Genomic DNA, 26,397 nt, shown 5'->3' with positions numbered 1-26,397 from the left:
ACAAATAATCAGACCTCAAAAGACGCAGATGATGAAACCCTGCTACCACAGAGGGATGCACCTCCCGCTCCTCCTCCTCTTCACTATCATCGTCCTCATGAGCGGAAGTCCTGGGAAACCAAAGCCACAGGAAACACGGCATGATCCGAGCCGCCTGCTAACTAATCACCTAACTAACCAGCACAGGTGTCAGTCCCACCCTGACTGTCGCACTCAGGGAAGCATGGGGGGCTCTCCGAGCGTCGAGATACCAGGTGGAGGCAAAGAGGGATACCATGTCCTCAGGGTAAGAGAACATTTTAATGTGGACGTACGGACTGTGACCTCCTGTTAGCCCGCGGAGGAGCAGCTAACGCTAGGATAGAAGGGTTATTTTTCCTTTAGAGGAAGCGACCTCTACTACTGGCTAAATGCTGATGCTAGTAGAGGCTTGTGTTTGACACAGACCCCGAGGAGGACTCGGACACACCCAGAAGTCTCTTCACATAGCTCGTTGTCTTTATTGTAAACGGCTAGCTGTCACCGCCTTTGAATGGAAGCTCCTGCTACGCCCACTCTGTAGCACCAACCTCTGATGTGTGAGCCTGCTAATAGCCTCTCAGTCTGCACTGTTTAAATGATATATATCCATATTAGAAACTGGACACGGTTAATTATCATTCAGACGTGCAGTTTGTGAGACAATCAGCAGATGTCCCCTCACTCCCCAGCAGACTGAATGATGCCAGAATAACCGGTGTGGCTGCTATACGTGATTTATGGAAATGGGTGTGTGTGGCTGTTTTCATTTGAAAACGTTATACTCCACCAGTCAGTCCAAGCTTTTAAAGAGGTTTCATCACCAGATCACACGCAGGGAAAATGGGCCACACTAAAAGTAAAATGCTAAATGTTTGCATTTTGTACTTCAAAGACCATTATCTGTGTCCAATCTAAAGACCCATTGATCAAGGATCATTAAGAAAAAAGGATCACTTTGAACATAATTCATTCACAGTGGGTCATTAGCTCGGTTTGTTTTATAAAAGCCTTTAAAAATTCTTAAAAAGATACTTTAAATACAATTCAGGGACACAAAGTTGCAATGAGACGACAACAACTCATAAAAACACTTGCCCCAACAATCAGGTGATCAGCTCTAGGTACCCTAGATGATGGTGGGAAGGATACTAAGAAAGGGAGGAAGGAAAATAAACACCTGGGGAGTGGAGATAAGAAATAATGCATCACAGGCAGTCCCACACCAGCCCTGAGCCTATAGCGGCATAGCAAAGGGATGGTTTTGGTGATTTTATCAAAAAAGGCCAGTTTGAAGCTAATGTTAAATGTAGAGAGGATGCCTGTCTCCTAAATCTAAACCGTGAAAAGAAAGAGAGCGGCCTGATACCTGAAGGCTCGGCCTCCTGTTCTACTTTGGAAACTTTTGGTATCAGAAGTAACCCTGCCATCTGAGAGTGAAGTGCTCTGTTAGGTTATTATGGTAATATGAGGTCCTTAAAAGACAATATTCCCTGAATATTCAAGACTTTGTACGTGAGAAGGAGTAAAATAACCAGTTTAAGGCTAGTTTCCAAGAAGGAGACTAATGAGTCTTCTTGGAAACCTCACTTGACACACTAGTCTTAAACCAGTGAGAGGAATGTTAAACTACACAGGAGTGTGTGCCAAAACAGACATGTACAGGTTTTCATTGAATGCTGCTCGTCCTTTGTGACAAATCCTGTTGGCTGTCTTTTTGTTTCTGTGCTCTGTGACCATTTACTGCTGAGTTTTTGGTCTCAACCACTAGTTTAAAGTCTTATTGAATACAGCATAATGTGCTTTATGTAATGTCTGCCCATTTAGTGTAAAATAGATGATAAAGCAAAGTTTTCTTTGGTGCTACCTTGTGATTGGTGTGCAGTGTCTGTCGGTGTCTCAGACCCAGCTCTCGCTCATCATGGATTTATTTATTTATTTTTAAAGCCAAATATTTAGAATTTTCAGTTTAGACACACTTGCAGTAATTTTATCCTGTGTGCAGATATTTAAAAGACTGGCATTAACTTGCTTTACTTGAAAACCTTCTGACCGGCTTCTAATCTGTAGGTGCAAGAGAATTCTCCCGGTCGCCGGGCAGGACTGGAGCCATTCTTTGATTTTATCATCTCAATCTGCGACACTCGGCTGGTGAGTTTCCGGTTAGGTCAGTGTTAGTCACGGATATTCCTAGGAATCATTTGAATATACTGGTTTCTTTACAGAACAGGGACAATGACACCCTGAAAGAGCTGCTGAAGATGAACGTGGAGAAGCCCGTCAAGATGTTGTTGTATAGCAGCAAGACGCTGGCAGTGCGGGAGACGACGGTCACGCCCAGCAACATGTGGGGTGGCCAGGGGCTTCTGGGAGTCAGCATTCGCTTCTGCAGCTTCGAGGGAGCCAATGAAAATGTTTGGCATGTCTTGGTGAGTGTTAGGTTCTGTCTGAGGCTGCTTTTTTTTGGGGGGGGGGTTCATATTTATTTCTGTGATCTCATGTGTTGATAGCTGCATGTTTTTGAGTTCAGGAAGTGGAGCCGAATTCTCCTGCATCCCTGGCAGGTTTGAGGCCGCATGCAGACTACATTATAGGAGTGGACACCGCCATGACTGAGGTGCCTGCTTAAGATTTTATTTTTTATTTTTTTAATGCAGGAATTAAACCAGGAACAAGTTAACCTGATGTGTATTTTTGTGGTTTTTAAGCAGAGCGAAGATCTGTTTTCCCTCATTGAAACACATGAAGGGAAGGAGCTAAAGCTCTACGTTTACAACACAGACGCAGACAACTGCCGCGAGGTGGTCATCACCCCAAACTCTGACTGGGGTGGAGAAGGCAGGTATGACAGTCACTAAAAAAATGATCCACCCAGTTTCTGTTGCTGGTTAAAATCTGTGAGCTTTCTTGATATTACGTAAGAGGGGAGTTTACAGTCAATCCTGCTAGTTTATTTAAATGCAGAATTTGTTCTAGGCTATGTTTTTCTTTTCATTTCTGGATTTAAAAACTGTGTTTGATATATAAGTGCTGAATGCAAAGCCATATGCTGCCTTTGTTGGTGTGGTTGTTGGTGCCAGATGGACTAATGAGTATTTCTGAAACTGCTGTTGATGTCAGAGGTGATTGGTCAGCCTGCTTCAAGCTGATAGCAAGGCATCAATAACTCAAATAAGCTAAGAACAGGAAACTCTTTAGACATTAGACACTACATGATTTGAAAAACATCTGCGGCAACATTCAGATGGTAGGGTCAAAACTTGGTGTAAACAACACAAAAGCATGGATTCATCCTGCCGTTTGGCACACTTTAAGTACCAACGAACCTTTTTTTTTTTTTCTCGTTAATGCTATGGCCTGTCGTTGTTGACCACATCCATCCCTGTAAGTTTACCCATCCTCTGTGACACGTAACAAAGCTCACATCATCTTAAACTGGTTTCTTGAACATGACAATGAGTTCCCCGCACTTAAATGACCTCCAGAGTTTCAGAGCTCAATCCAAGGTGGTGGAACAGGAGATTCTCATCATGGTTATGCAGCAAATCTACAGCAACTGTTTGGTGCTATCATGTTAATATGGAGCAGAGTGTCTGAGGAATGTTTTCAGCACTTTTTTTGAATCTGTGCCATGAAGATTTAAGGCAATTATGAAGGCAGAAGTAGGTTCAACCCAGTGCTAAGAAAGTGATGGTGTATACTTCTGCTACAAAGAAAGTTAGAAAGTTATGAATCATGCCATCAAGAAAAAAGATACCCCTACGTTTAGGTGTATCTTGTCATCACTTTTATGGTCCCTGAGTTTCAGTGGGTTTGATTGTTGAAAATACTGTAATTTGAGTGTCAGGTTTTTCTTTTACAATGTTTCTGATGCTGCCCCTTCACAGTATTGCTCTATTTCTGCCATGCAGTCTAGGCTGTGGGATTGGCTACGGTTACCTGCACAGGATACCTACCCTGCCATTTGCTGAGGGTAAGAAGATGAGTTTACCAGTACAGACTCATTACAAACCACCTCCTTCACCAAAAGATGGCTTCACAGAGGTAAGTTGGCATCTTTAATAACTGCATCCAGAAGTAAATATCATTTTGATGCTGTCTGGCTTCCAGCTTTTTTTTTAAAATGTACAAAACACTGAGTCCAGGTCCACCTCTCTGCCGTCGTTCCAACTGTTCCAATTGCTGTGTCGTCTTCTGCTTCGACGGGATTGGAGCAAGGTCTCGCTAGCTTGTCCGTCAGCTCAAACCCAACATCGGTCCTGAGCAGTCATACAGGTACACTGTGCTCTCTGACTCTTTAGCATTTACAATTTGAGCTGATCTGAGGATGAAATCTCACTGAAATTAATTAGTAGTTCAAATGAAACCTAAGTGGAATAACAGAACAACAAGAGTTAAAGGTATTTAGAAATCTATAATATCTCCTCCTTGTTGTCGCTTTCTCATGTAATAAAACATATGATTATATAATTTCAGGAGTTCCTGCTGTCCCGCTGCACAACCAAGTACCCCTCTCACAAACTGTTCCACTGTCTGTCAGTCCTGCTCCAACGCTACCAGGTTGGTTAAATTACATTGGGTGTTCATAGCTCCCCAGTTTTTGTGCCAAGTACAGTCTGTAAAATTCATACTTTATGATCCATGATGCGAGTCTGCTACACCTGTCTATTTTTTTTCTCCCTTTTCTTTTTGTTGCATAGGCGTAATGCCCCTACCTGGAGGTCTTTCACCTTTTCCTAATCTACCAAACCTAAATGTCTCATTGCCAGATGTGAGTCATGTATTGCCACCGGGAGTTGGAATACAGCCCACAGGTATAAATGTGTTCTGTCAAGCATGCTTAGGTTCAGATGTAAAGGCTAACGCTGATATTTTGCTTTCTTACTATCCAATGCATATTAGTAATATATTGTAAAGACGTACAGTGTAACGACCACAGGCAGGTGAGAATAGTCCAGCTAAATACAGTTTATTACTACTGAGTGACTTTGATGGAACACGCCCAGCTTAGTAACATTTTAGCTTTTAAAAGTGTGATGGCAGGCTCGCTGTTTTTGGTGTTGCCAACATTTGTTTATAGAAACAAATGTTTAAGGGTTTATTTTTAATATTGAGATAGCAGCGACTTAGTGAAACTTGGCTATAGGATTTAGATTGACTGACTTTTAAGTATCCTTGAAAATTCTGGAACAGGTTTGACTTATTAACATCACTCCTCCCATTACTAGTCTTGACATGATCTTTTCATAACACAGTTAAGTGACAGAGACATTGTGCAAAGATGTATCCAACAGTTCAACCTGGTAAATTCTAACGGTTGGAAGAGGGGAAAAAAAGTATTAAAAAAACAAACAAACAGGTTTTCTTCTTTTACAGCTCTGTAAACATTTCTATTTTTGCCTCCATTGTTTGTGTCCATTCATATTTTTCCTCTAGGCTTTATTTAAATACTTCAGATGTGTCATGTTGACTAGTGTATTATGTCATTTTACTGGATCCTCTGATTAATTGGTTAGTAAATGTGGGTTATCTATGTCTACATGGTTATAACATTCAAACACAGCATCAGGGTCAAGTCTGGATTCAGTATCTTGCCCAAGGATAAACTGACAAGTGGACTGGAAGAGCCAGAGATCGAGCCACCAAACATCTAATTGGCAGACAACCGGCTTCACCTCTGACCCCTGTGTAAACTGTTTTGAACTAGCCAAAATGTTCTTGAGACTCAACAGATGACAAAAGTAAAACTGAGTATAGTGTGGGTATAAGACATCCTCCTAGAAAGGCTTCAACTAGTCTTTGCATTGAATGTTTAAAGTCTTTAGAATACAATTCTTCCAAAAGATATTCCCTCATTTGGGACTCATGATAGAGAGAACTAAAGTCAATTAAAAATCTCCCCGAGGTGTCCAATTAGTTTGAAATGCTCATTTCCATAAGCATGTTATTGAACCCTTGAGCCATGTAGATGGGATAATGTCATCATAGAGGAGTCTACTACCATCGTGATCAATCTTTTTAATTGTCTGGCATACTAGAATCCATAACTGGAAGGGTCAAACATTTCCTTTAATTTTCCTCTCATCCACATGTTTGCAACTGCAGTCTAAAGGACCTTTAACTCTTTTACCCTATAAAAGGGATAGTTGTAGATCAGTGTAGCAGATCATCAACTAATCTGAAGGTTGGTGGCTCGATCTGTAAGCCATAGTATCCTTGGACAAGATACCGAACTCAAAGTTATTCTCAAGATTTATTGAGAATCAATCCACTTATCATAAAGACGACATCTGATAACCACCCTGTATCCTTAATGATGAGTTGACACCACATTATATATCCATTAAGATGTGGTTTGACAACCAAGGCAGAAATCACCCTCACTAACTTCTGATGCACACCAAGAAATTTCTTTTTGGAAGCAAACCTGAAATGACCGAAAGTGTTCTGTTCAGAAAAGGGTTACCCCTCGTAGGCATCCAAGGGTGAAAGGGTTAAACCAATTACCAAGTTGATCATTTTAAATCATGTCCAATTTGCTTAGTGTTTATATTTAGAGTAACTTACCTTTAATATTTGAATACATAGTTGCACAGAAACTGGATTCTGACTCACACCTCTTTGAAAGTGCTTTACAAAGGCATCTTTCCAGGATTGGTTGAAATGGAAGCAAACACCGTGTCAGCCTTTTCTTTAATACTGAGTGTCGTCTCCAGGCAGGAAAAGTAAAAGTGTAGTGTCCAAGAGCTAATGTTGTTAAAGTAAAATTACAATTTTGCTAACTGCAGGGTTTTGTGTCATCTTCTGCAGGTCTTCCACCTCTTTCAGCAATTAACCTGCCAGGTGTAGCCCCCAGTGCAACTCCTCCCCTATCCAACTTTGTTTCACCCCCAGTCTTTGCCAGTACTTCTCCTGCTTCCACTATCCTAATGAACAGTTTTCATGCCAAAACCCCCAACTCCCCATCAGTGACCACCTCTGGATCAATAAATATTACAATGTCTGCAGACTCATCTTAACAGAAAGCAAAAATTGAAGATGTTGGCATGCTCTCTATAGAGTCTTTACACAGTGTAATCTGCCCATTCACCCCAGCACTCGGCTGACAAATTACACATGCAAACAGACCATCAGGATTGTTGTGCGAGCTCAGCTGCAAGAATGGAACTGGTATTAAATGCAGGACATCCAGTTTGTCCTGGAAATGGTGTGTCAGAAGAAAAGCCCTGCGTCTGAAGGCAGTTAAAGGAAATTTGAGAGCATTTTGGGGAGTAAGTTCCTTGACAGAGGACACTTAAATTCTTTTTAAAATATGGAACATGGGTTATTCAAATTGTGCAAATCAGCATCTTCAAGGATTACACTACTTAACGGGAGGGCTCAACTTATACTACTGGGGATCTTCCATTAGAAAACAAGGCTTGCTGGCTGCAGCGTTGCAGACATTGTTTTCTTGTATTGTATGAAATTATTTGTAAAGTGAAATATTGTTACCTTGATTAAACTCATGTATTTTCTCAATGTTAGCCTCTGGTTTTTCTCATCTGTTGTGAATCTTATCTGCATCCTAGTATGGCTTCTATGTAATACTAAACATAGCCAGAGGGTGTCAGTATAATCACAGACATAATGGTAGGTAGAGCACACCTGAAAATTTACAGTGAATAAGCACTAAATTATCTTTTTATAGATGCAATAAGAGTGGATTATGTGCACTAAGATCAATGGGGAGGAAAAAAAGAAGTTTCCTGGTATTTATTCACTCTTAGCAGAACTGTACAATTTGTACCCGAAGTGGAACATAAAGCCCTTGAAAAGTAAGAGCAACAAAGCAGCAAAATGAAACCACTCCAGGAAACTACTCTTAAATTGGGAAAAATTTGAACTCTTTGTACACATTACTGCTGCAGCTCAAAATTTGAAAATTCACCTGTACAGCATATACAGTTTCCAATTTATCTGTTAACATTCCTGCATAGGGTTTTCTTTATACAATTTAATTTTTTCTACATTTGGTTATTTTGTGCATTAAACGTAAGTATTCTGCCCCAATCTACATGACACTAGTTGCCACTTGTATGCTACACATTACATTCTCATGGCTAAGTAACTCAAATTAAAGCCTAACATTTGTGGAAAAACAAAAACAATTACCCAAATCAATGGTGAAATCTTTGTAGTTCTACTTAACAATGACTGTCTTCTCCTCACAGTAAATTAACTTCTAGCAGCTGAATCATTTGCACCCTGGCAGGACCACATTATTTAATCTAAATGGTGACCTGCCAAAGTCTCCCTTCGGCCCTTTAAGGCTGTGTCCATCAGCAAGATCTGAACCGAATGTCCAGTCACATTTTCTTCAAGGTATGTAGTCAGTTTCAGTGCTTTTTTTTTTTGTTAGACCTTCAACGAGATCCATTTACCCATGTCCTTTACCCGTCCCTTTACTGTCCCTCCAACTGATCAAGCCCTGGTAAACAAGTAGAAGCCTGGCACAGGTCAGAGGAGGCCAGGTGATGCCCCCCACCTGAGCCCGTTCCTTCCATCGCTGGCTGTTCCTCCTCTTACGAGCCCAAGCCCCTGAAGAGCTCTGCAGGTGCAACTTCAGTCATCAAGTTTTAAATTTTTATGTGTGTTTTTGTTTTTTTGTCACAATTCAAAATTGTCAATATGAGATGTTGCTGGAGGAGGCTGGACTTGAGACCGCAGCACTCATTTGCAGATTTCCAGAGGAGCTTGATCTCCGGATGTGAGGGAGCAAGTAGGGGTCACTTCCCAGCTGGTGAACGTCGATCCGGTCCTCCTTCCTGTATGCCAGGCACCGCCGTATGAAAGCCTGAAAGTTGAAGAATGTATTCAAAATTAACAAGTCATAATGCGTGACGATATTTAAAAGACAGCAACCGTGTGCAAGTTCTGCTACCTTTGCTTCGTTACTGGAAACTGGCTTCACAGGGAACTGAATGTCGGTAGCTTTGAGTATGGTGTTCTCCTGCAGGATATCTTGTTGTGACTGATTGTGGCCAAAAGGCTGGAAAGAAGGACAGAGCTTTGTCATCAGGCATGAATTAACATAAACACTGCTAGAAGACCAGCTATCGTCCTTACCTTCCTTCCATACAGACACTGGAAAAAGATGACACCCACAGACCACACATCCACCTTGTTGGAGATCTTTGGAGGTTCTTTACCAACCACAAAACACTCAGGAGGCAAGTACCTGATGTCACAATATACATAAATCAAAGGACAAGGTTGGCACACACATTTATGGTCAGTACCGTTTTTACAATTTTAAGTTACTTATAGATTACTACAACTACAAATAGTAGTAGTAATAGTACTGTTACTACAAATGGATGCCTATTTTATGCTACTTTTTTCTTTCCATTATACCTTGCTGAAATAAATAAATCATGCCAGGTATCTATACTGATATGGACTGGGTAATACGTTAGGAACAAAAGGACGCAACATCCTTTGATGGAAATGAAAATTATTAACAATACAGAGAATTCAAAGACAGCCCAAAATCAAAGTGAAAAACTGATGCAGCAGGCTAGTCCAAAATTTCATCACACATCACAACTCAAAATGACACTCCGTAGTTTGTATGGCCCTATGTGCTTGTATGCATGTCTGGCAAAGTCGGGGGATGCTCCTAATGGGATGCTATCCTGGGGAATTATCCTCCCAGATCTGGACCAGGGCATCCCTGAGCTCCTGGACAGTATGAGATGAAACCTGGTGGTGTTGGATGGATGGAAACATAATGTCCTAGAGGTGTTCTATTAGATTTAGGTCTGGCGAGCGTGAAAACCAGCCAGTGGTATCGGTTCCTTCATTTTCCAGGAACTGGCTGCATACTCTCGCCACATGAGGCCGGTCATTGTCACGCACCAGGAAGAGCCCAGGACCCATTGCGCAAGCATACAGTCTGACACTGGGTGCAAGGATTTCATCCTGATGCCTAACAGCAGTCAGGGTACACTGGCTAACCTGTAGCCTTTTTGTCCAGTTTCCTCAAAGGATGCTCTACACAGCATGTCAAAATATGCCAAGTTTTCAGCTGCAGCTAAAATATAGCTCTATTCTCTTTGTTAATAGCCAACAGAATTATCTCTTAATACGTTGACACAACACTGCCACTGAAAGACACCGAATTCAAAATTTATCCCAGGAGTTAATGCCTTTATGCTTGAACGATTCAATGACTGGTATCAAGAAGCTGACACAAAAGTATTCCTCTAAAAGTGTGAGTTACAAGGAGAGAACTGAAAATGAGTAAAAAGAAGTCATTTTCCAAAGAAACCCTTTAAAAGATTTTCACATTATTATATAAAAGCACTTAACGCGCTTTTAAACTTGGTTCCACCAGGACCATCATCGACATTTAAGGTGTTTCAGGACTGTAACGATGCTAAACACTCAAAGTGTCTACTTCACAAACAGCTTTTGACACTTTCACAAGAGCACAAAACTAAATACGGGATCTTTGTTTATAAAGAAGTACGCCTATGATATGTTACTGCTACTTTTAGGTAATCATCAATCAACATTTAAAGACAATTTTAAATGTCTGAATGTGATTTAGGAGCATTTCTTCTCACCAGTAGGTTCCTGCACCCTGTGATGTCAGGTCCATCCCATCTACGCCGTAGTTGTCATCATCCATAATTTTGGAAAGACCAAAGTCAGTGATTTTAATTTCCCCACAGGCTGTGCCATCCACCAACAAGATATTACCTTCAAATCAAAACACATTAGGTCAGAACTGCAGCAGTAATCACGCTCAATCAGAATCCTTTATTAAGTCCAGGGGGGAAACTGTTTAAGACTGATCCGTTGTTCAGAAGGGGGTGTTTACCTGGTTTAAGGTCATAATGGATGATGGGAGGTTTGATTTCATTCAGGTATTTTAGTGCATTTACAATCTGCATGACTATGGACCGTGCCTCCTTCTCAGACATTAATTTATGCTGCTTCAAGTAGAAATCCAGGTCGTTGCCCTCACAGTACTCCATAACGGTGCAAAACCTGTTGGACGGATAAATTAAGTAAGAATTACTTAGTGCATTTTTTTTGACACCTTTCACATGCTATAAAATGTGCAGAGTGACTGACGTGTCTGTGTCCAGTGAGAAGTAATCATAAAGTTTCACAATCCTGGGATGGTCCAACTCCTTGTGTATTCTGTACTCTCGACATGCATGCCTGTAGAGAGGATGATATTTATCATACCATTAGCAACCAAAGCGGGAAGGTGCTGTGCTCCCTTATAATACAAACATATTCACACAGACTAACATACTTGTGATAGTTCTCTTTTTTTTCTTCTCTCCAGTTTTTGTTAAGTTGGTGGATTTTCACAGCAGCATATCGTTGTTCAATCAAGTCAAAAGCCTGAACGACACAGTGACGGTTAGAATAAACCTGCACAGCAACACTTATTGAGAGTATTTTTCCATGTTTAATGACTTACCTTGTAAACTTCACTAAAGCCTCCTCTGCCTAGAAGATGCAGGAGCAGGTATCTTTCATTCAACGTTGGGTGATCTTTAAATCTTTAGATTGGAGAAAAAATAATAATAATAATAAGGGAGGGAGGAGTAAAATTAAAATTTGGACCTATATGTGAATCACAAATTAATAAAAAATTAGCTTTGCTAGATCAATTTATTTTAGGTTCAGTACTACAAAGACGAGCAAAAAGTCACATTATGCTGCTTATTAAAAACTTAACGGCAAGTCTCGCATAACAGTTGAAAGTGTCAAATTTCAGCTCCAAATACTGCACAGATAAATAATTTCACCCAGCTTCTGCAATGTTTTAAGAGGTCATTTTTCTGACTACAGGTGTAATCATGAACTGCTGCACACAACGGTTTACAGTAGAGTTCACCGAGTGAGATAAAGGAGCAGCATACTGCATTATAGCTGATATACAGACATGAATAAATGAGGGGGGGGGAAAAAACAAAGAAATTCTGTTGCTTCTCACACCTTCTCATTTTAGCTATGGCCGTCTGTGTAAGACAAGTAAGATGTTTTGGTTATAAAAGTCCAAATTCTAGCTGCTCAAACACTGTTTAGATGTTAACATGCAGATTTTATGAAAACATTTCAGTCACATTTCAAAATCCAATCACTCTCAAAAGAATCAAAAATAAATACATGATAATCCCTTTACTGAAGAACTTGCTATATAAAAATAAAGTGCAGGCAAGCGCACAATATAAGGAGAGAGAAATCTGATGTAATCAATAAACCGAAGCAGAAAAAGCAACCTCTTATTTAATTTTCCAAATCGTCTCAAAGCTCCCATAATTTTTAATTTTACTTTTAACACAGCTGTAGTCTGTGTGAATACAATCAGATTAATGTAATACTGACAACCATATTTAGCAGCATGATGTGCCAACAAGAGGACATTTGCTATTACTCTAAGGACATTGCAAATACAAGTAATCCACTGGGTCTTCATTCCCCCCAGATACTGGAGTACATGAAGACTTATGGGCTGCAGGAGCAAACACAGAACAGACATTTTGTTCGGTTTGCTCATAGCTAATGCATCTCTGAGTTAGCAGACATGGCTCTAGCAGGGAAATAATGGCAGACTGTGAGCTGTTCATTCAGAATTCAAGAGGATGAATCTGTTTTCCAGCTGGGGTGGGGTGGGGGGGTGGCGTTAACCCATTCTGACACCACAATGGTCTATAAATCAGAACAGCAAGTTCAGACACACTGAATGTGACAGAGAAAGGAATAGACAAAAAGAGATGGGCTTTCCCCCCTCCCCCCCTCATTTTGTGGGTCTCACAACACACTGGAGACAAGACATAATGTTGAAAAACGACGAAAGCTTAATTTCACACAATCCAACCCTTTATTATTCGACTGCAGACAAGGACTGTAGCCTTGCTTGTACATCGTGTTCCAATGTCAATGCAGCATATGTCAAAGAAAGTGATTTAGACTCACTGTGAGCTGTCTTCGTTATTTATTCTCTTCAGTTCCCGAATGTGAAGGTTGCGCACTCTCTCCAGACGCTCGAGCTCTGCCTGGATCTCAGCTTCTTCCTATAAATGATTCAAACACAAACACACAAATGCACAGAAGGAACTTCAGAGCACTGACTACAAGGAGAGTTCATCAAAACCCACTCATACACATGACGAGCTCGCAATTAAATATTAACATCTGACTTGGTGCAGAGTCCGTTAGGGCTTTTCAGTGAAGCTTTTTTTCCATGAAAACAATGAGTATATTGACCTTATATTCTTTGCACAATCTTTACTAATGGAACAGGATTTTTAATCAGGAAACTGAGGAAAAAGGTGGAAGAGATAAATGCAGAAAGTTTGGCCACACGCTAAAATCTAAATAGATGAACAGATTTAAAAAGTCAAAGTTACAATTCTTTATTGTTATTTTAAATAGCATTAGCATTTTTTTTTTTTTTATCCCTTTTACAAAGATGTTAGTCATTGCAATTTCTAAGGCTTGTTTACAACCACTGGGAAAGGTCAGGTGATGCAAATTTCAAAGGTTTATGAATATACCAAGTCAACCTTTAGCCCAAAAATATGCAGCCATAGCCCAAAAAGTAGGAGAAGGCTATGCCTCTGCTGTACAGCCACATCTGCTCAAATTGGATGTTCATGGAAGGCTCGGTACAGTTGGCCACATTGAGAGGTGCACGCTAACAGTTATGCCTGGGCCCCACGCAGATCCCCAGCCTAAACCTCATCAAAAATCTGTAGTCCTACCTAAAAAGAGCAGTGAATGCAAGATAGCCCAAAAATCTGACAAAACTAGAACCCTTTTGCAGGAAGAAGGAAACCAGTTCCTCAAACAAGTATTTAGGTGGCTATTAAAAGTAACCACTCTCACCAAAGGGGGTGTTACTAAGCAATAAGGGCCATACGTTTAAGTGTATAGCACTCAAAAAGGAAGACATTGGACCTAAAACCCAGCACTGCAATGTTTCTATTTTTTGCCTTTTGTCATACATTTTATTCCATTATAATCTACATTTTTTATTAATATTTTATCTTTTTTTTTTTTTTTTTTTTTTTTTTTTTAATTGATTCATCCTACTTTTAGGCCATTAATGTTTTGTCTGTTTAAATTTCTTACTGTTGCATATTTATTTTGTTCTTTTACTTTGTCAATTATCTGTCAGGCACTCTGAACTATATTAACTTGATTGAACAATCAAACAAAACGTCACATTTCTGTTTACCAGGCTTCATATTTCTACAAACCTTTTTCAGATGTCCAAGTCGCAGTTTGAAGATCTCTTCCTGTTCATGGTACTCTGCTAACGTCAGCCTTTCAAGGATAAGAAAGCATATAGAAAAAAAACATGAGCCTAATTTAACAGTGCGTCTTAAATTCAACACTTTCAGTTAATACTGTGCTACAGGCTGTTAAAATCTGCTTTCCTGGTAAAGATGAGGTAATAAAGCAAAACACAGGGGGAAAAAGGATCCTACACAACACATACACAAGGGTGTGGACTTACAGCTGAGGTAGGCTGGGTTTTAGAAAGGGATCGTTTTCTGCTCCATTCACTGCCTTGGTTTTCCGTTGCTTTGGCTCAGAGTTTGTGGTTGGTGTTTGGGAGTTGTTGGAAGATGGAGGTTTCCTCTTGGCAAGAAGTTTCCTCTGCCTCTCAATGTCTTCTCTCTGTTGGTTTATCCACTCCTGCTGCCTGCCGAAGGACATATTAAAGCTGTTAATTTTAGAGGTACAACTACATTTTAGAATTTTCAACTTGAATCTGACGATGGAAATACTGCAGATGAAGGCTGCAATGCAAAACTCTGAAATTATACTAAAAATACTAAGTCTGTTTTGACAACATGAGGTTAAATCTACTCTTAAGCGAATAATGTTAAGAAGTGACGTGGCAGCTGTCCTAGGAAATGAAGCCCTGGAGCTGAGCTTACAACCCCCAACTTTTCAGTAGCAAGGGAATTAAATGTGCATGTACTGTGCAGCTTTAAGGTGTGCGTGGAGAGCTAAACTTAAAATATGCAAAGCTTAATAAATAAATGGGAGATAAACAATTTAAAAGCTTCTCACTTGACAAGGTTTTGGAAGGCATAGCCGTCTGTCCACTGCTCTGTGAATGAGGCCCCATGTCTCACTGTAGTAAAGTGGCCTAAACGTAGTCTATCCTGCATGCTCTTCTCCCGACAGGCCTGCTTCTCCTGGGTGCTCTGAACAACAACAACAACATAAAATACAGCATGCAGGTTCACAGCCACACAAACATTCCTAATTTTAATAATGCAGGGCACAGAAAAAACACTTGTTTACCTTTTCTATAAGTAACTTCTTGCTCATGGTGATGCACTTATTCAAGCGTTCCTTGTATTTCTCAAGTAACTTTTGCTGTTCATCTATCTGTCTCCTGAGATCACAGTTTGCCTGTGAAGCAGAAAATGACACTGGATGAGCAGACAGAAACAAAATGCTTTACTAAACACAATTACTATAAAACTGAATTATGGGAAGTTTTATCCACCTTGTTTTTAAACTAGTTCAGTCAATAAAACAGTAAGATGTTCCCCTTACCCTTAACAGGTCATCTATCCTGCCCTCCTTCTTCTCAAGGTCTAGATTCTTGGTGCTTTCGAGGGCAGCCAATTTTAACACTGTCAGGTCAGTCTGGAGAGAAAAACAAAAGGAGTTAAACACTTGTCATATCAAACATGTTTTAAGAGTGAATGCAGAAAGGCTTTGGTTACAACCTCCTCACCTGAACAAATTTGACTGCTAGTTGCTTTGGATGTGCCATATGGTCCCCAAAAGACAGACTAGTAGGAGATGAACTATTTTGTCTAACCTGGAACACAGAGAGTGATGATATTTTATTTAAAAACAAGTCAACACTATGGTGAGCTACAAAAGAGTTATTTTGTTATTATCACAGCTTACAGAAGTGCCCTGAGTCGAGTGGGAATGTGAATTCTGGGGCGAACGAATCACTGGTGGGGGACCTCTCACAGGACTGGACCCATTTCCTCCCTGGAACTACAAGATGAAAAGAGAGGATAAGTAGCACCGCTGCCTAAGATCTGGTAACAGCAGACAGCCAGCGGTTCCTTTTATTTCACTGTAATGTGGTTACAGACAGGAAATGGATTACGCCTAAGAGCTTCAACAGACTGATATAGCACACATTATTTTCTGGGCATTATATATTCATATATAGTGCCATGAAGTATACTGTTCATACTTCATACATGAAATATCTGACACAAAACTTACATCGAAATAATCACTTATTTTGGGTCCTCGCACAGTTGATTTTCCTAAAATCAAGAGAAAGCAGGGATGAGTGTTGTGATTTATAAAACATATTTTATTGGAATAACACAAACAAGAGGAGTAAAATAATTATAACCGGTATAACAGAACAACACTTACCTTGGCTGCTCTCTGACTGGATCTCGGGTTTCCTTTTTCTGCCTCTAGTTGTTTCAGTCTGTTTCTTCTCTGGGGTCTGAAACATTCAATTTAATTTGGTATAATTTTACAGTACGATTACTGCACAACGGACACTCTGAACCTTAATCTAGACTGCTGCTGTATTCTCTATATAGTGATAGCTTTTTGTTTCCAATGGGTATTTATAGATATTCATGCTTTATATACAGAATGAGTAAAATTACAATAGATGTTTGGAGCTGTAACAGCCTTTTTTTAAGTCCCCAATAGTCCAGGTTAACAACAGTCAAGAAATGCAACAAGTTCTGGAAAAATAAAAGTACTTCCCTAATATCTGAAAAATATTTCCATTATAAATATTGGTCTTTTGAAAAATACAAATAAATAGCATTGTTTCGGTCATGTTGAACCTAGAGGGATCACTGCAAACACCAGTGTTGACCAGACAAATTTCCAGCCTTTAAATGCAAAATATTCATTTTCAGATCTGATAAATTACCCACCGAATAAGCAGGAGAGCTCCCTCTTTTCACATCAGACCCCTATAATGACAAGAAAGAAAAGCTTTAGACCAAACTTATTACCCAGAAATAATAAGTGACCAGACTAACAGTGAAAAGCATTTATTGCAAGTGTACTACATTATCAAAGAAAATCTTTATTTAAAAAATTATTAATTAAGAGTATAAAATAACCACCAGTAAGCAAGTAAATGACAGTTGAAGACTACATTAAAAATATATTGTTTAATTTAACAATATTGATACTGGAAATATTGGTATCATTTCCAGAATAAAGGTTATATAATAATGGAATGCTTAAGATTAGCGTGCAAAGGACACAAATACTTGTGTCAAGCATGATTAATCTGGACAGTGTAAATGTGGTCAGAGTAGTTCCCACATAGGATTAAAGATATTCACCTCCGACTCCTTGTCACTTGAAGATCCTAGACTTCCAAAACTGTGATTTGAACATTCATTATTGGTCAAGCCCTGAAATAAAGAGACAATTAATAACTGAGTCAACACTACAATAGGAAACACTTAAACAATAAATAAATAAATAGATACATCCTCATTTCTGACTCACTTTGGTTCCCCCGCTTGCGCTGCCAGTGCTGCCCCCTGTGCTGCCGCTGACTCCGCCCATAAAACGAGCCTCCAGCAGCTCCTGTCTCCGGGGGTCCAGGCTGTGCAGCTCCTCCATGGTGCCTGGGAGGATTAGCAACAAATCACAGTGTGTCTCCGTTATTCAACGATCAGCTTAATTGAACCCATTTACTGCCCACTCGAGTGGGCAAATGACACAGCAGCAGTAAGCTTATGAGCAGAGTCATGATTAATGTGACTAAAACTCTGAGAGGTGAGTGGATTTGAGTCTAGATCAGAATGTAGGCCGACACCAAATTTCTGCCCGCTCCCTAGTGGCATCCCCAAGGCAGGTTTTGCTATATTTATTCATCAAGTACTGAGGAGATAAGCTAGTGGTGATTATGGTTACACCAACTCTACAGGTAAAAGCCTAATACTTAAATAACAAAAATGTTCAAAAGAACATGTTATATTCTCCATATGCAGAGGCCACATTCAGAAATTTTCTGTTTTGTTCTTTTCTTTAAATCATGAGAATCCAAGGGCAACGTTTCAAATGCTAGGCAATGCTGCTCACAGCGCTCCTGTGGGAATGATGCAGGAGCACCATGGGCTTTGGTGTTGCTGCAGACTCAGAGATGCCTGCTCACTAAATCTGTGCTTTAATGAGACAACCATTTTGAAAGGGCTATGGAGGTTTGGCACTGCATCCAAGCTTAGTACAGTAGGTAAGGATTTTTAAAATCCATTTAAGAGTAGGAAAGACAAGAACGCACTGAATATGTTTAAAATTATACCAGCTAGGATTATAAATGTGAACTAAAGATCGAGGATAAAAAGTCACCTTGTAGCATTCAGCGACATGAATTGTTGGAGGATATGTATTACAAACCACTGAAACCAAAATACATGTACTTTTGCTTAAAATATTTCAGCAGTGCAACAACAAACCTACAGAAATGAAAAAAAAAACTCTCTCTAAATGGAGTGAAAAAATAGTTACAACTCGAACGTGATTGCCCTGATTATCCCAGATAACAAATACAAATTAAACCACACACAGTTTCACATGAAAAATAAAATGTTCAATGATCTCAGGACTGAATCTGCACTTCATTTAGACCCTGAGGACTTCACATAACAGTTTGCGCACACAGCTAAACAAAAAGTAATTTATTACATCCTCTCAAACCAAAACCCTGTCTCCAATTATGGTATGATTTGCAATACATCTGCAAACACAAAGCAACTTAACAAATGGGCTGCAACAGACAGAATACAGCTGGCACACCAAACGATACTGACATGAAGCCATTTCCCAGATAAGCACACACAAAAAAAAAAAAAGAAGTGTGTCTAACGTAAAAAGAATCACGTGTCCTGTCGTTAATTAAAATCCCTTCTTTACCAATTGGTGTCATTCACAAAAACAGCTCCAACACGCTGTTATACTTTAATTTTCTGAAAAGTCAATAGCTACTTTTAAAAATTAACCAGGCTAGGATATTTTTACTTCCAGCATGCTATCAACACCTCCACAGAGAAGCGTCTGTTACCTCTTTTAAATAACCACCACGGTGATCGCTTTAGGCAAATTCTATCTGAAAACTTTTAACTGATGTATTTGCTATCTTTATGTGTATTCAGTAACACATTTAAACTGAAAAGAGACCTGCTATTAGTGTAGTCTTCTAATTTACATTTACTAACACTATATTGTAATCGATAGTTACACTTAGTGAAGTATTTGTGGTGCTATGCATCAAGTCTAGCACCACAGAAGCCATGGAACTGTAAGCCACAATCAGTATTTGCCTCACTGAAATTTGATCAATACGTGCATAATACTGTCATATTTATGCTCTGCAAGCAAGATATAAAATAACAATGATTACACTGATGCATCTGCTTAGCTTATTATAATCACTACTTTGCCCTAACCTCTTGATTAAGACTTAATAAAAAAGGTCAAACTGTCATGAATCTGATAATGCTAACTACCCTTCACAACCACCCGATAGACCTTGTTTTTTTACTGAGAAATAACTTGTAAATAGAACATAAATAAATAAAAATTAGGCAACCCGCACATTATTCTTCCTAACATTGTCATGTTTGTGGATCTGTAATTTCCCAATTAAATTCTGCTCGAGAAATCATTTACTGCAGGTCACGTACCTAACACAGCTAACCATGTTTTCTGCATGTGGCAGCTTTATCAATTTAAGAGTAAAAAAATAAAATAACCTTATGGAGAATATTTACTTTTTTTCCCCCTATATTTGCTTTCCCCCCCTATAAATAGCACTGTGAAAAGTATCTGTACCAAGCAGTTTTTAAACAGTGACTTAATTTATTAAGGGAAAGAGAAAATAAAACAGGTATCCAAACCCTCACCATGTGTGAAAAAGTAATTGTCCACTAAACCTAATAAGCAAGAACTGCAATCTAGCACTGACGGCCTGTTTAAGGTCATGCCAAACCATCTCTAGACTCCAAAACCTTGATTTTATTTGTTTGTTTTGTTTTAACCCATTCAATCTGATGATTGGACATTCCCCTTCAGGATTTTCTGGATTGCATAGTTCTATCAATTATGCCAAGTCATCCAGGTCCTGAAGCAGCCCAAATAAATTTTTGACAAACATTAGATGAGGCTTTGTGTTCATTTTGGTGAGCAGTGATTTTCACCTTGGAGCTCTCCCATGGATGCCTTATTTGCCCAGTCGCTTTCCTGTTGTTGAATCAAATCAAACTCTGACCTTAACTGAGGCAGGTGAGGCCTGCAGTTCTTCAGATATTATTCTGGGTGCTTTTGTGACCTCCTGGATAAGTCGATACGGAGTTGGAGTAATTTTGGTAGGTGGCCACTTCTGGGAAGGTTCACCACTGTTCCAGGTTTTCATGGCTCTGACCATGGTTTGCTGGAGTCCCAAAGCCTTAGAAATGGTTTTATAACCCTTTCCATACTGATAGATGTCAACGACTTTGTTTCTCTCCTGTTCTGAAGTGTCTTTTAGATGAGATCTTTCAGCCTAATTCATTTCGTCAGACAGGTTGTTTTTAAGCAATTTCTTGATTCAACAAAGTCGGTAGTAATCAGATATGGGTGGCTATCAAAATTAAACATATCTTTTTAAGAACCAAAGTTAAATAATAAATTAACTGTGATTAACAAACCAGGCAGATTTGGATAATTTTTCCCCCTTAAAAATGTAAAAACTGCATTTTGTTTTTAATTGGGTTACCTTTACCCATTTTTTGGGTGATTTGAAACGTGTGGAAAAATAAGCAAAAAAAAGAAGCCTTTTGATTTTACGCAACACTGTATATAGTAACTAAATATTGCACGCTCCTTAAAACATCGGCTTCATTTTCAACTCATTCAAATGATTAGCACCATTTTCACCTCACTACCGCTTAATTAGAAAATCTAACACATGCAGGGAATAACTGGCTTCTACGTTCAGTGATGATTATCATTTCTGCATAAGTTCTGAAATGTCCAATGTTGTAGATGATCAACCAATACTTTCGCATTTTTATGACTTGGTTTTGCTGAGACGGATCCATAACCACATCTCTCCAAATGTTTATGCCAGTTTCACGTCATAAATACACATGAGCTGCGTATTGTTTCTCAAGGATTTGCTTTTGTTTCAAACATGAAGGCCTCAGAGCATAAATATTATCTATATTCAAGCCCCTGCGGGAGCTAGCGGTTAAACCCTTACAGCTCATGCTGTGGATGTGTTTTAACTCCATGCTGCTCAGCAGACAAGCTGACCACCTGTTTATGGCAGACATTTGGAAAGTCGTTTTAAAAAAAAAAACTAAAAAAAAACCAAAACCTGACATTAGATGAACAGGCCATTTCAGTCTGAGTCCATTCATTGAAAACTTGAAAACAAAATGAACAAAATAAATTATAGTCTCATTCTCATGTAGTCAGCTGTTACTAATTTATGTCAATCTGTGTTTACAACACGAAGTGGGGAGATTCATCAGTGTCCTAGGCTGGGTAAAGTCCTCCATCATTACAACAGCCAATGAAAACTACTAACGTCCAGGAAGCAATATTAACATTAAGTGCCAGCTACAGATGTATTTTATGGCGTTATGATTAGCATGCTGCATAGCCCAGCCATAAGTTCTCCTTCAGTTTTGTATGTCATCTCTACACAAACACTGAGTATTACTTAGAGTGAAAAGCTAAGGTCAAGCAAGGCTACCAAGCATCCAGTGCATTAGCTTTAGTTACAGACCACAAATACTTCCAGGATAAAAGCCGATGCAAGACCCCTGTGTACCGTAAAAATGACAAACAACACCACTTACACATGTAGATGATGTGGACACTGATGGAAGGAAAACACTAGTTAACACACAAAGGATTGCTAACGATGCGATGCACACCTTTGCACTGTCTGCTGCCAATCCACTAAGCATTACTAGAATTTGCTTGATTATCTCCATTTGCACATGATTATCGGTAACCTGGCTAATGTGTGCTCTTAAACAGCCAGCATGCCTTATGGAGGATGCATCGACTACAACAGTTACATTTCTGCTCAAAACAAAGCTTAATCGCCATTGCACTAGTCTTAAGGTTACTGCACTGGCCTGGGCACAGAAAGACGGTCCTGTGTCTTCGGTGCTAGTAGCTAGCCAAACAGGCTCAATGGACTTTGGAGCTGACGCGTTACAGTAACGTTAGCTAGCGAGCAGATTTCGCCACCAAGATTTGCTCGGTCATTTTAATAGAATTTCCCTTCTATATGCACAAAAAGAACAACACGAACAAGTAGAAAAGACGTGCGGCTTAAAATGTTTCACGATACCTTTCTGGACCTTCACCACTGCCGTGGTATGTAGCCGAAAACACAGTCCGTGTTGGGGACGTGGAGAGCTGGGACCAAAGATGGCGTCCCCTCCAAACTTCCACTACTTTGGATACTCATCAAGCTACTTTTCGTGTGTAGGTGCTGCAGCGCACATGGGTAGGCTTTAACACTGACTGAAAAACTGACCGACTGGCGTGCCCTGTGTGACTTTAGAAGGGCTCGGTGACTGCCAGTAGGTGAAAATGTCTAATTATTGTGTTTTAAGGACACAAACCTCTTCACACCTCAGTAGCGAGTCCGGGCTCCGGGCCCACCTCTCCGTCTTCAAGTGGTTGGCTATGAAACGTCACGCATCGTGTGCAAAATTCTTATCGCGAGGGCGAAACATTTCCCCCCCAGCGTCAGCGACAACATACAAAAACATGACAACCATGTTTTATTTTTACAGGTTACGATGCTCAAAGGGTCGAGACATGACTTTTAAACGAATGAAATAATCGATTTCCTTGTATTATACTGTCATAGCATGGCATATCAAAACATCTCTTTTCAATAAATAAATAAACTAATTCATTTAATTAAGAATTAAAATAAATAAATACATAAAACGGTTGAAAGTTAACATAATAATTATAAAAATACTCAGATTAATAGTTAGATACAATGCAATAATTTTTATTTTCTACTCTCAGGCATAAATTAGAGTAAGGGTTAAGTTGTGATTCTGACGTCCAAAACAAAAAAGTTTCAAGAAATCAAATTAAAAGAAATTTAATCCGTCAAAATTATGATGGAAACTAAAAATTCTGAAATAGTAATTAAGAAAAAAAGTTTACTTTTGAAAGGGTTAATGGGTTGATATGGAAGCTAGTTTATGCTATTAAAAATCATCTTGTAATTCAAAACTCGAGTTAATATTTTGACATTTTTAGTTATCTCAAACTTTTGAGTAAAGTATCTTGACATTTCCAGTTAGTCAGAAGTAAGGCAAAACTTTTAGATACTTAGTAAGTTGAAATTTTGAGATAATAACTTGAAAATTTAACTTAGCTCCCCCTCACATGTTTTCTCCACTGCTGGTAAATAAATTCCATATATTTTATCATAAATTTGAGTATTTCAGTTTAGTAACGATTACATTCTTTAAAACAATTTCTTTCTTGCTAATTTTAACCACTACTAATATGCAAACTAAGACATTAGAAGGGACAAATACTTCTTCACAGCACTGCTGATAGCTAGCTTGCCAGATTTTTTTTGTTACAAAAGAACAAAAAAATCAAAATAGCATATAAAAAATAAAACAATATTAAAAGTACCATAGGCCAATACTGAAGGCTTTAATATGTAAAACAGTGCAAAAAATTTGAAATAGGATAATTAAATGAATATAAAGAAAAAAGATAAAAGACTGAGATCACGCAAAAGCAAATTCTAGCAAACAGTGGTGGAAATGACATAACAAATAACTGCACTGTACACTTAAGAAACAGCAGCAAGGAGGTTTGGAACAGAAATATGCATGTAATCATATCCGTGTGCATCGGATGTGTTCTCCGGTCACAAAAACAAGAGCTGTTGTACAATTTCATAAAGAATAACAGGAATATCCGTGTAGAGTCATCCAGGTCATAGGAATCTAAGGCGATTGGAAAGAAAGCGACTGGACTTCTTTAAAATTCTTGAAGATGTTAAATCTCTCATCGGAGAAGATTCACTAGTTCTAATTTGCTCAATGTATTTCTTAGAACAGTGGGAATGATTTTCTAAAATGTTCTTTATGGCAGTGAGGTTGAGTCAGTTTTGCAGCTTATCTGCAGATTAATCAGCATCAATAAACATGGCTGAGCATATATTCAGGCAACACATCAGTGCAACCGCTAATTTGCTTCTCTCTTGCAAAAAGTGGCTTGAAGTGGCTCAGGGGCGATTCTAGAATCAGAGCTTTGGGGGTGCTGAGCACCCAGAGAGCTGCCCAGCCAGGCAAGATAAACCTGTCTCTGTCAGTCCCTGCATCCTTAAATGTTGTCCCGAGTTCTCTCTGACTGTCACTTTGGTGCATTTAAACCCCTGTTCCTCCCTGTCCTGATCGTCTGTTGTATTCATCTCCATTATCAGTCATCATAATTTTACCATCTCTGTGTAAGTCTGCAAATTTCTTTATTAAATCATAAGATTCTTAAATTCATCAAGTCTCTCTGTGCCTGGGTCCTCGTCACAAAACATGACATCACTGTTTTGTACATTTTAACACAATTTAATCCCACATTTGTGAAAGAAAAGCAAAACACTTTTTTGAAAAGTCTGTAACAAAACCATCAAATCTGATCAAGGTTATTTAAATGCTGCTAAAGAAGAATGGATTGGAATAAAAAAAAATACATATCCTAACCTTAAAACTGGGTGAGAATAATGAATGATGCTCATAGTGAGTAAGAAGTAAACTGAGTGCATTTTTTGGACAGAGATTCACATTTAATGTGTATGTATAATATAATACAGATACATAAAAAACACTCCCGAAACAGAATAAATTGTTACAAATAAATTATTACATAATATTAATAAAAACTATAAAAATGGAGGCAACTTTGCCTGTGGTAGAATGTATACAATGTGTACAATGTATGCAGATACTAATTTTACTAATTTAATAATACTAATTTTCTGTTGTAAGATTTATGAGTTTCATGCTTTCATAGTGGTACTTAGGAGAGCTTAACATTTTATCAGGTGGTACACACTGTAAAAAGTTTGAGAAACACTGAGAAGTGTATGTGTGCTTTTGGAAAACATTTAAAGCTGCTGTACAGAATCTTTGAAACAAGCTTAAAACATTTTTAGAATATAAACAGAACACTCTGCTTCTCTTTACAGCTCCTCACTCCACCAGGGCTGTTTGGCACTTTCTGATAGTGTGCAAATGTAATGTACATACTGCGGCAGTCATACAGACAACTGGACGGTCCAAAAGTTGGCCTACCTATTACTGGCTGAGGTTTTAGAAGAGTTGTGGCTGAACCACATAAAAATATATCATTAATTTTAATCTCCCCAATCAATTATAATGTTATGTTGGAATGTTGTTAAAGAGGGTCAAAAATGTTTCAACCCAGTTTGTTTTGCAGATTCTGTATAGCAGCTTTAATATAGGGAGGACACAACTTCCAGACTGTGTGAGTTTCTGTTGTGCCTGTCACTGTTCCCTGTCTGTTTTCTTACCTGGTTCTTCCTGACCTTGCCCTTTCTCCTCACATTCCCCTCTTTCCTCTCTCCCTCTTTGGACTGACAATCATACACAAATAGATTGTATTAAATTAGATGAAAAATTACATTAATATGAAAAAAATTCTATTAAGATCACTAATGAAAAAGTCCTCTCTCAGTGTACTTTCAACCAAAAGGCAAATAACCAAACCACATGAACATCTAATAAAAGATATACACATTAAAACGCTGATCCAACATTATTCTTGATTGATGGATCATTTGATTTTACACTTTTACCTGAATGTGGCTCTCTTTTTTTGAAAAAACTTCCTCATATTCATTATGAACCTGGCTGTCTCTCTGTACGCACACACAACAGGAGTTATAAGGTTAATGGGCATTCAGTCAGTTAGCTAGTTAGTATCCATTTAAAACAGGACAGTGGTAACAACTTTAGGCTACGGAAAATTTAAAGTTTTAGATTTTTAAATAGGCTGTATACATTTCAATGGGAGGAACAGGACGGTGAAATGTCGCTGAATTTACTACAGAGCAGGACGGATTGTAGGGTAGCAAACATTGTCGGAAAACACATTTTCAACACTGCAGGTTACTTGGTGTAATGTTTTTCAGTTAAAAAGAAACATGGTCTGACTCCTACCTAACTATATAAAGAGTAACTGAAGGTTAAATGCAGCTAATATGTCCTGTTTTAAGCCAGGCACTCACACCTCCGCTCCGCTGTGTCTCAGCCACCATCGCTCTGG

General features: G+C 38.9%; 2 protein-coding genes across 4 annotated transcripts; one reads left to right on the top strand and one right to left on the bottom strand.

The window, feature by feature from the left end:
- On the top strand, positions 1-7,539 carry LOC102777926 (Golgi reassembly-stacking protein 2-like). 2 transcript variants are annotated; one of them, XM_006788486.3, is made up of 10 exons: positions 1-286; positions 2,089-2,169; positions 2,244-2,447; positions 2,549-2,635; positions 2,730-2,860; positions 3,930-4,062; positions 4,164-4,293; positions 4,495-4,578; positions 4,719-4,832; positions 6,829-7,539. In XM_006788486.3, the coding sequence occupies exons 1-10, from the start codon at positions 29-31 to the stop codon at positions 7,035-7,037; spliced, it is 1,431 nt and encodes a 476-aa protein (XP_006788549.3). In that variant the 5' UTR covers positions 1-28; the 3' UTR covers positions 7,038-7,539. The 2 variants fall into 2 exon arrangements, with proteins under 2 accessions (XP_006788549.3, XP_035762544.2); XM_035906651.2 differs by having other exon boundaries at positions 2,727-2,860.
- Positions 7,540-7,758: 219 nt separating this feature from the next.
- On the bottom strand, positions 7,759-22,757 carry tlk1a (tousled-like kinase 1a). Of its 2 annotated transcripts, none has more exons than XM_006788485.3 (22): positions 22,418-22,757; positions 17,575-17,696; positions 17,406-17,477; positions 16,986-17,024; positions 16,462-16,537; positions 16,303-16,346; positions 15,970-16,065; positions 15,791-15,877; positions 15,607-15,699; positions 15,349-15,459; positions 15,112-15,248; positions 14,549-14,737; positions 14,289-14,355; positions 13,003-13,100; positions 11,501-11,582; positions 11,330-11,421; positions 11,143-11,232; positions 10,886-11,055; positions 10,629-10,764; positions 9,127-9,238; positions 8,942-9,049; positions 7,759-8,854 (listed from the first exon to the last, which is right to left on the bottom strand). In XM_006788485.3, exons 2-22 carry the CDS (start codon positions 17,689-17,691, stop codon positions 8,684-8,686), a joined length of 2,187 nt encoding a protein of 728 aa, XP_006788548.3. In that variant the 5' UTR covers positions 17,692-17,696; positions 22,418-22,757; the 3' UTR covers positions 7,759-8,683. The 2 variants fall into 2 exon arrangements, with proteins under 2 accessions (XP_006788548.3, XP_087686377.1); XM_087830251.1 differs by having other exon boundaries at positions 22,695-22,731.
- Positions 22,758-26,397: the final 3,640 nt, after the last annotated feature.

Source organism: Neolamprologus brichardi, chromosome 16, assembly GCF_056152115.1.
Source record: "Neolamprologus brichardi isolate AB-2024 chromosome 16, ASM5615211v1, whole genome shotgun sequence".
In the NCBI taxonomy this organism is placed as follows: Eukaryota; Metazoa; Chordata; class Actinopteri; order Cichliformes; family Cichlidae; genus Neolamprologus; species Neolamprologus brichardi.
The sequence above is the reverse complement of the archived record's forward strand: the minus strand, read 5'-3'. Positions and strand labels throughout refer to the sequence as shown.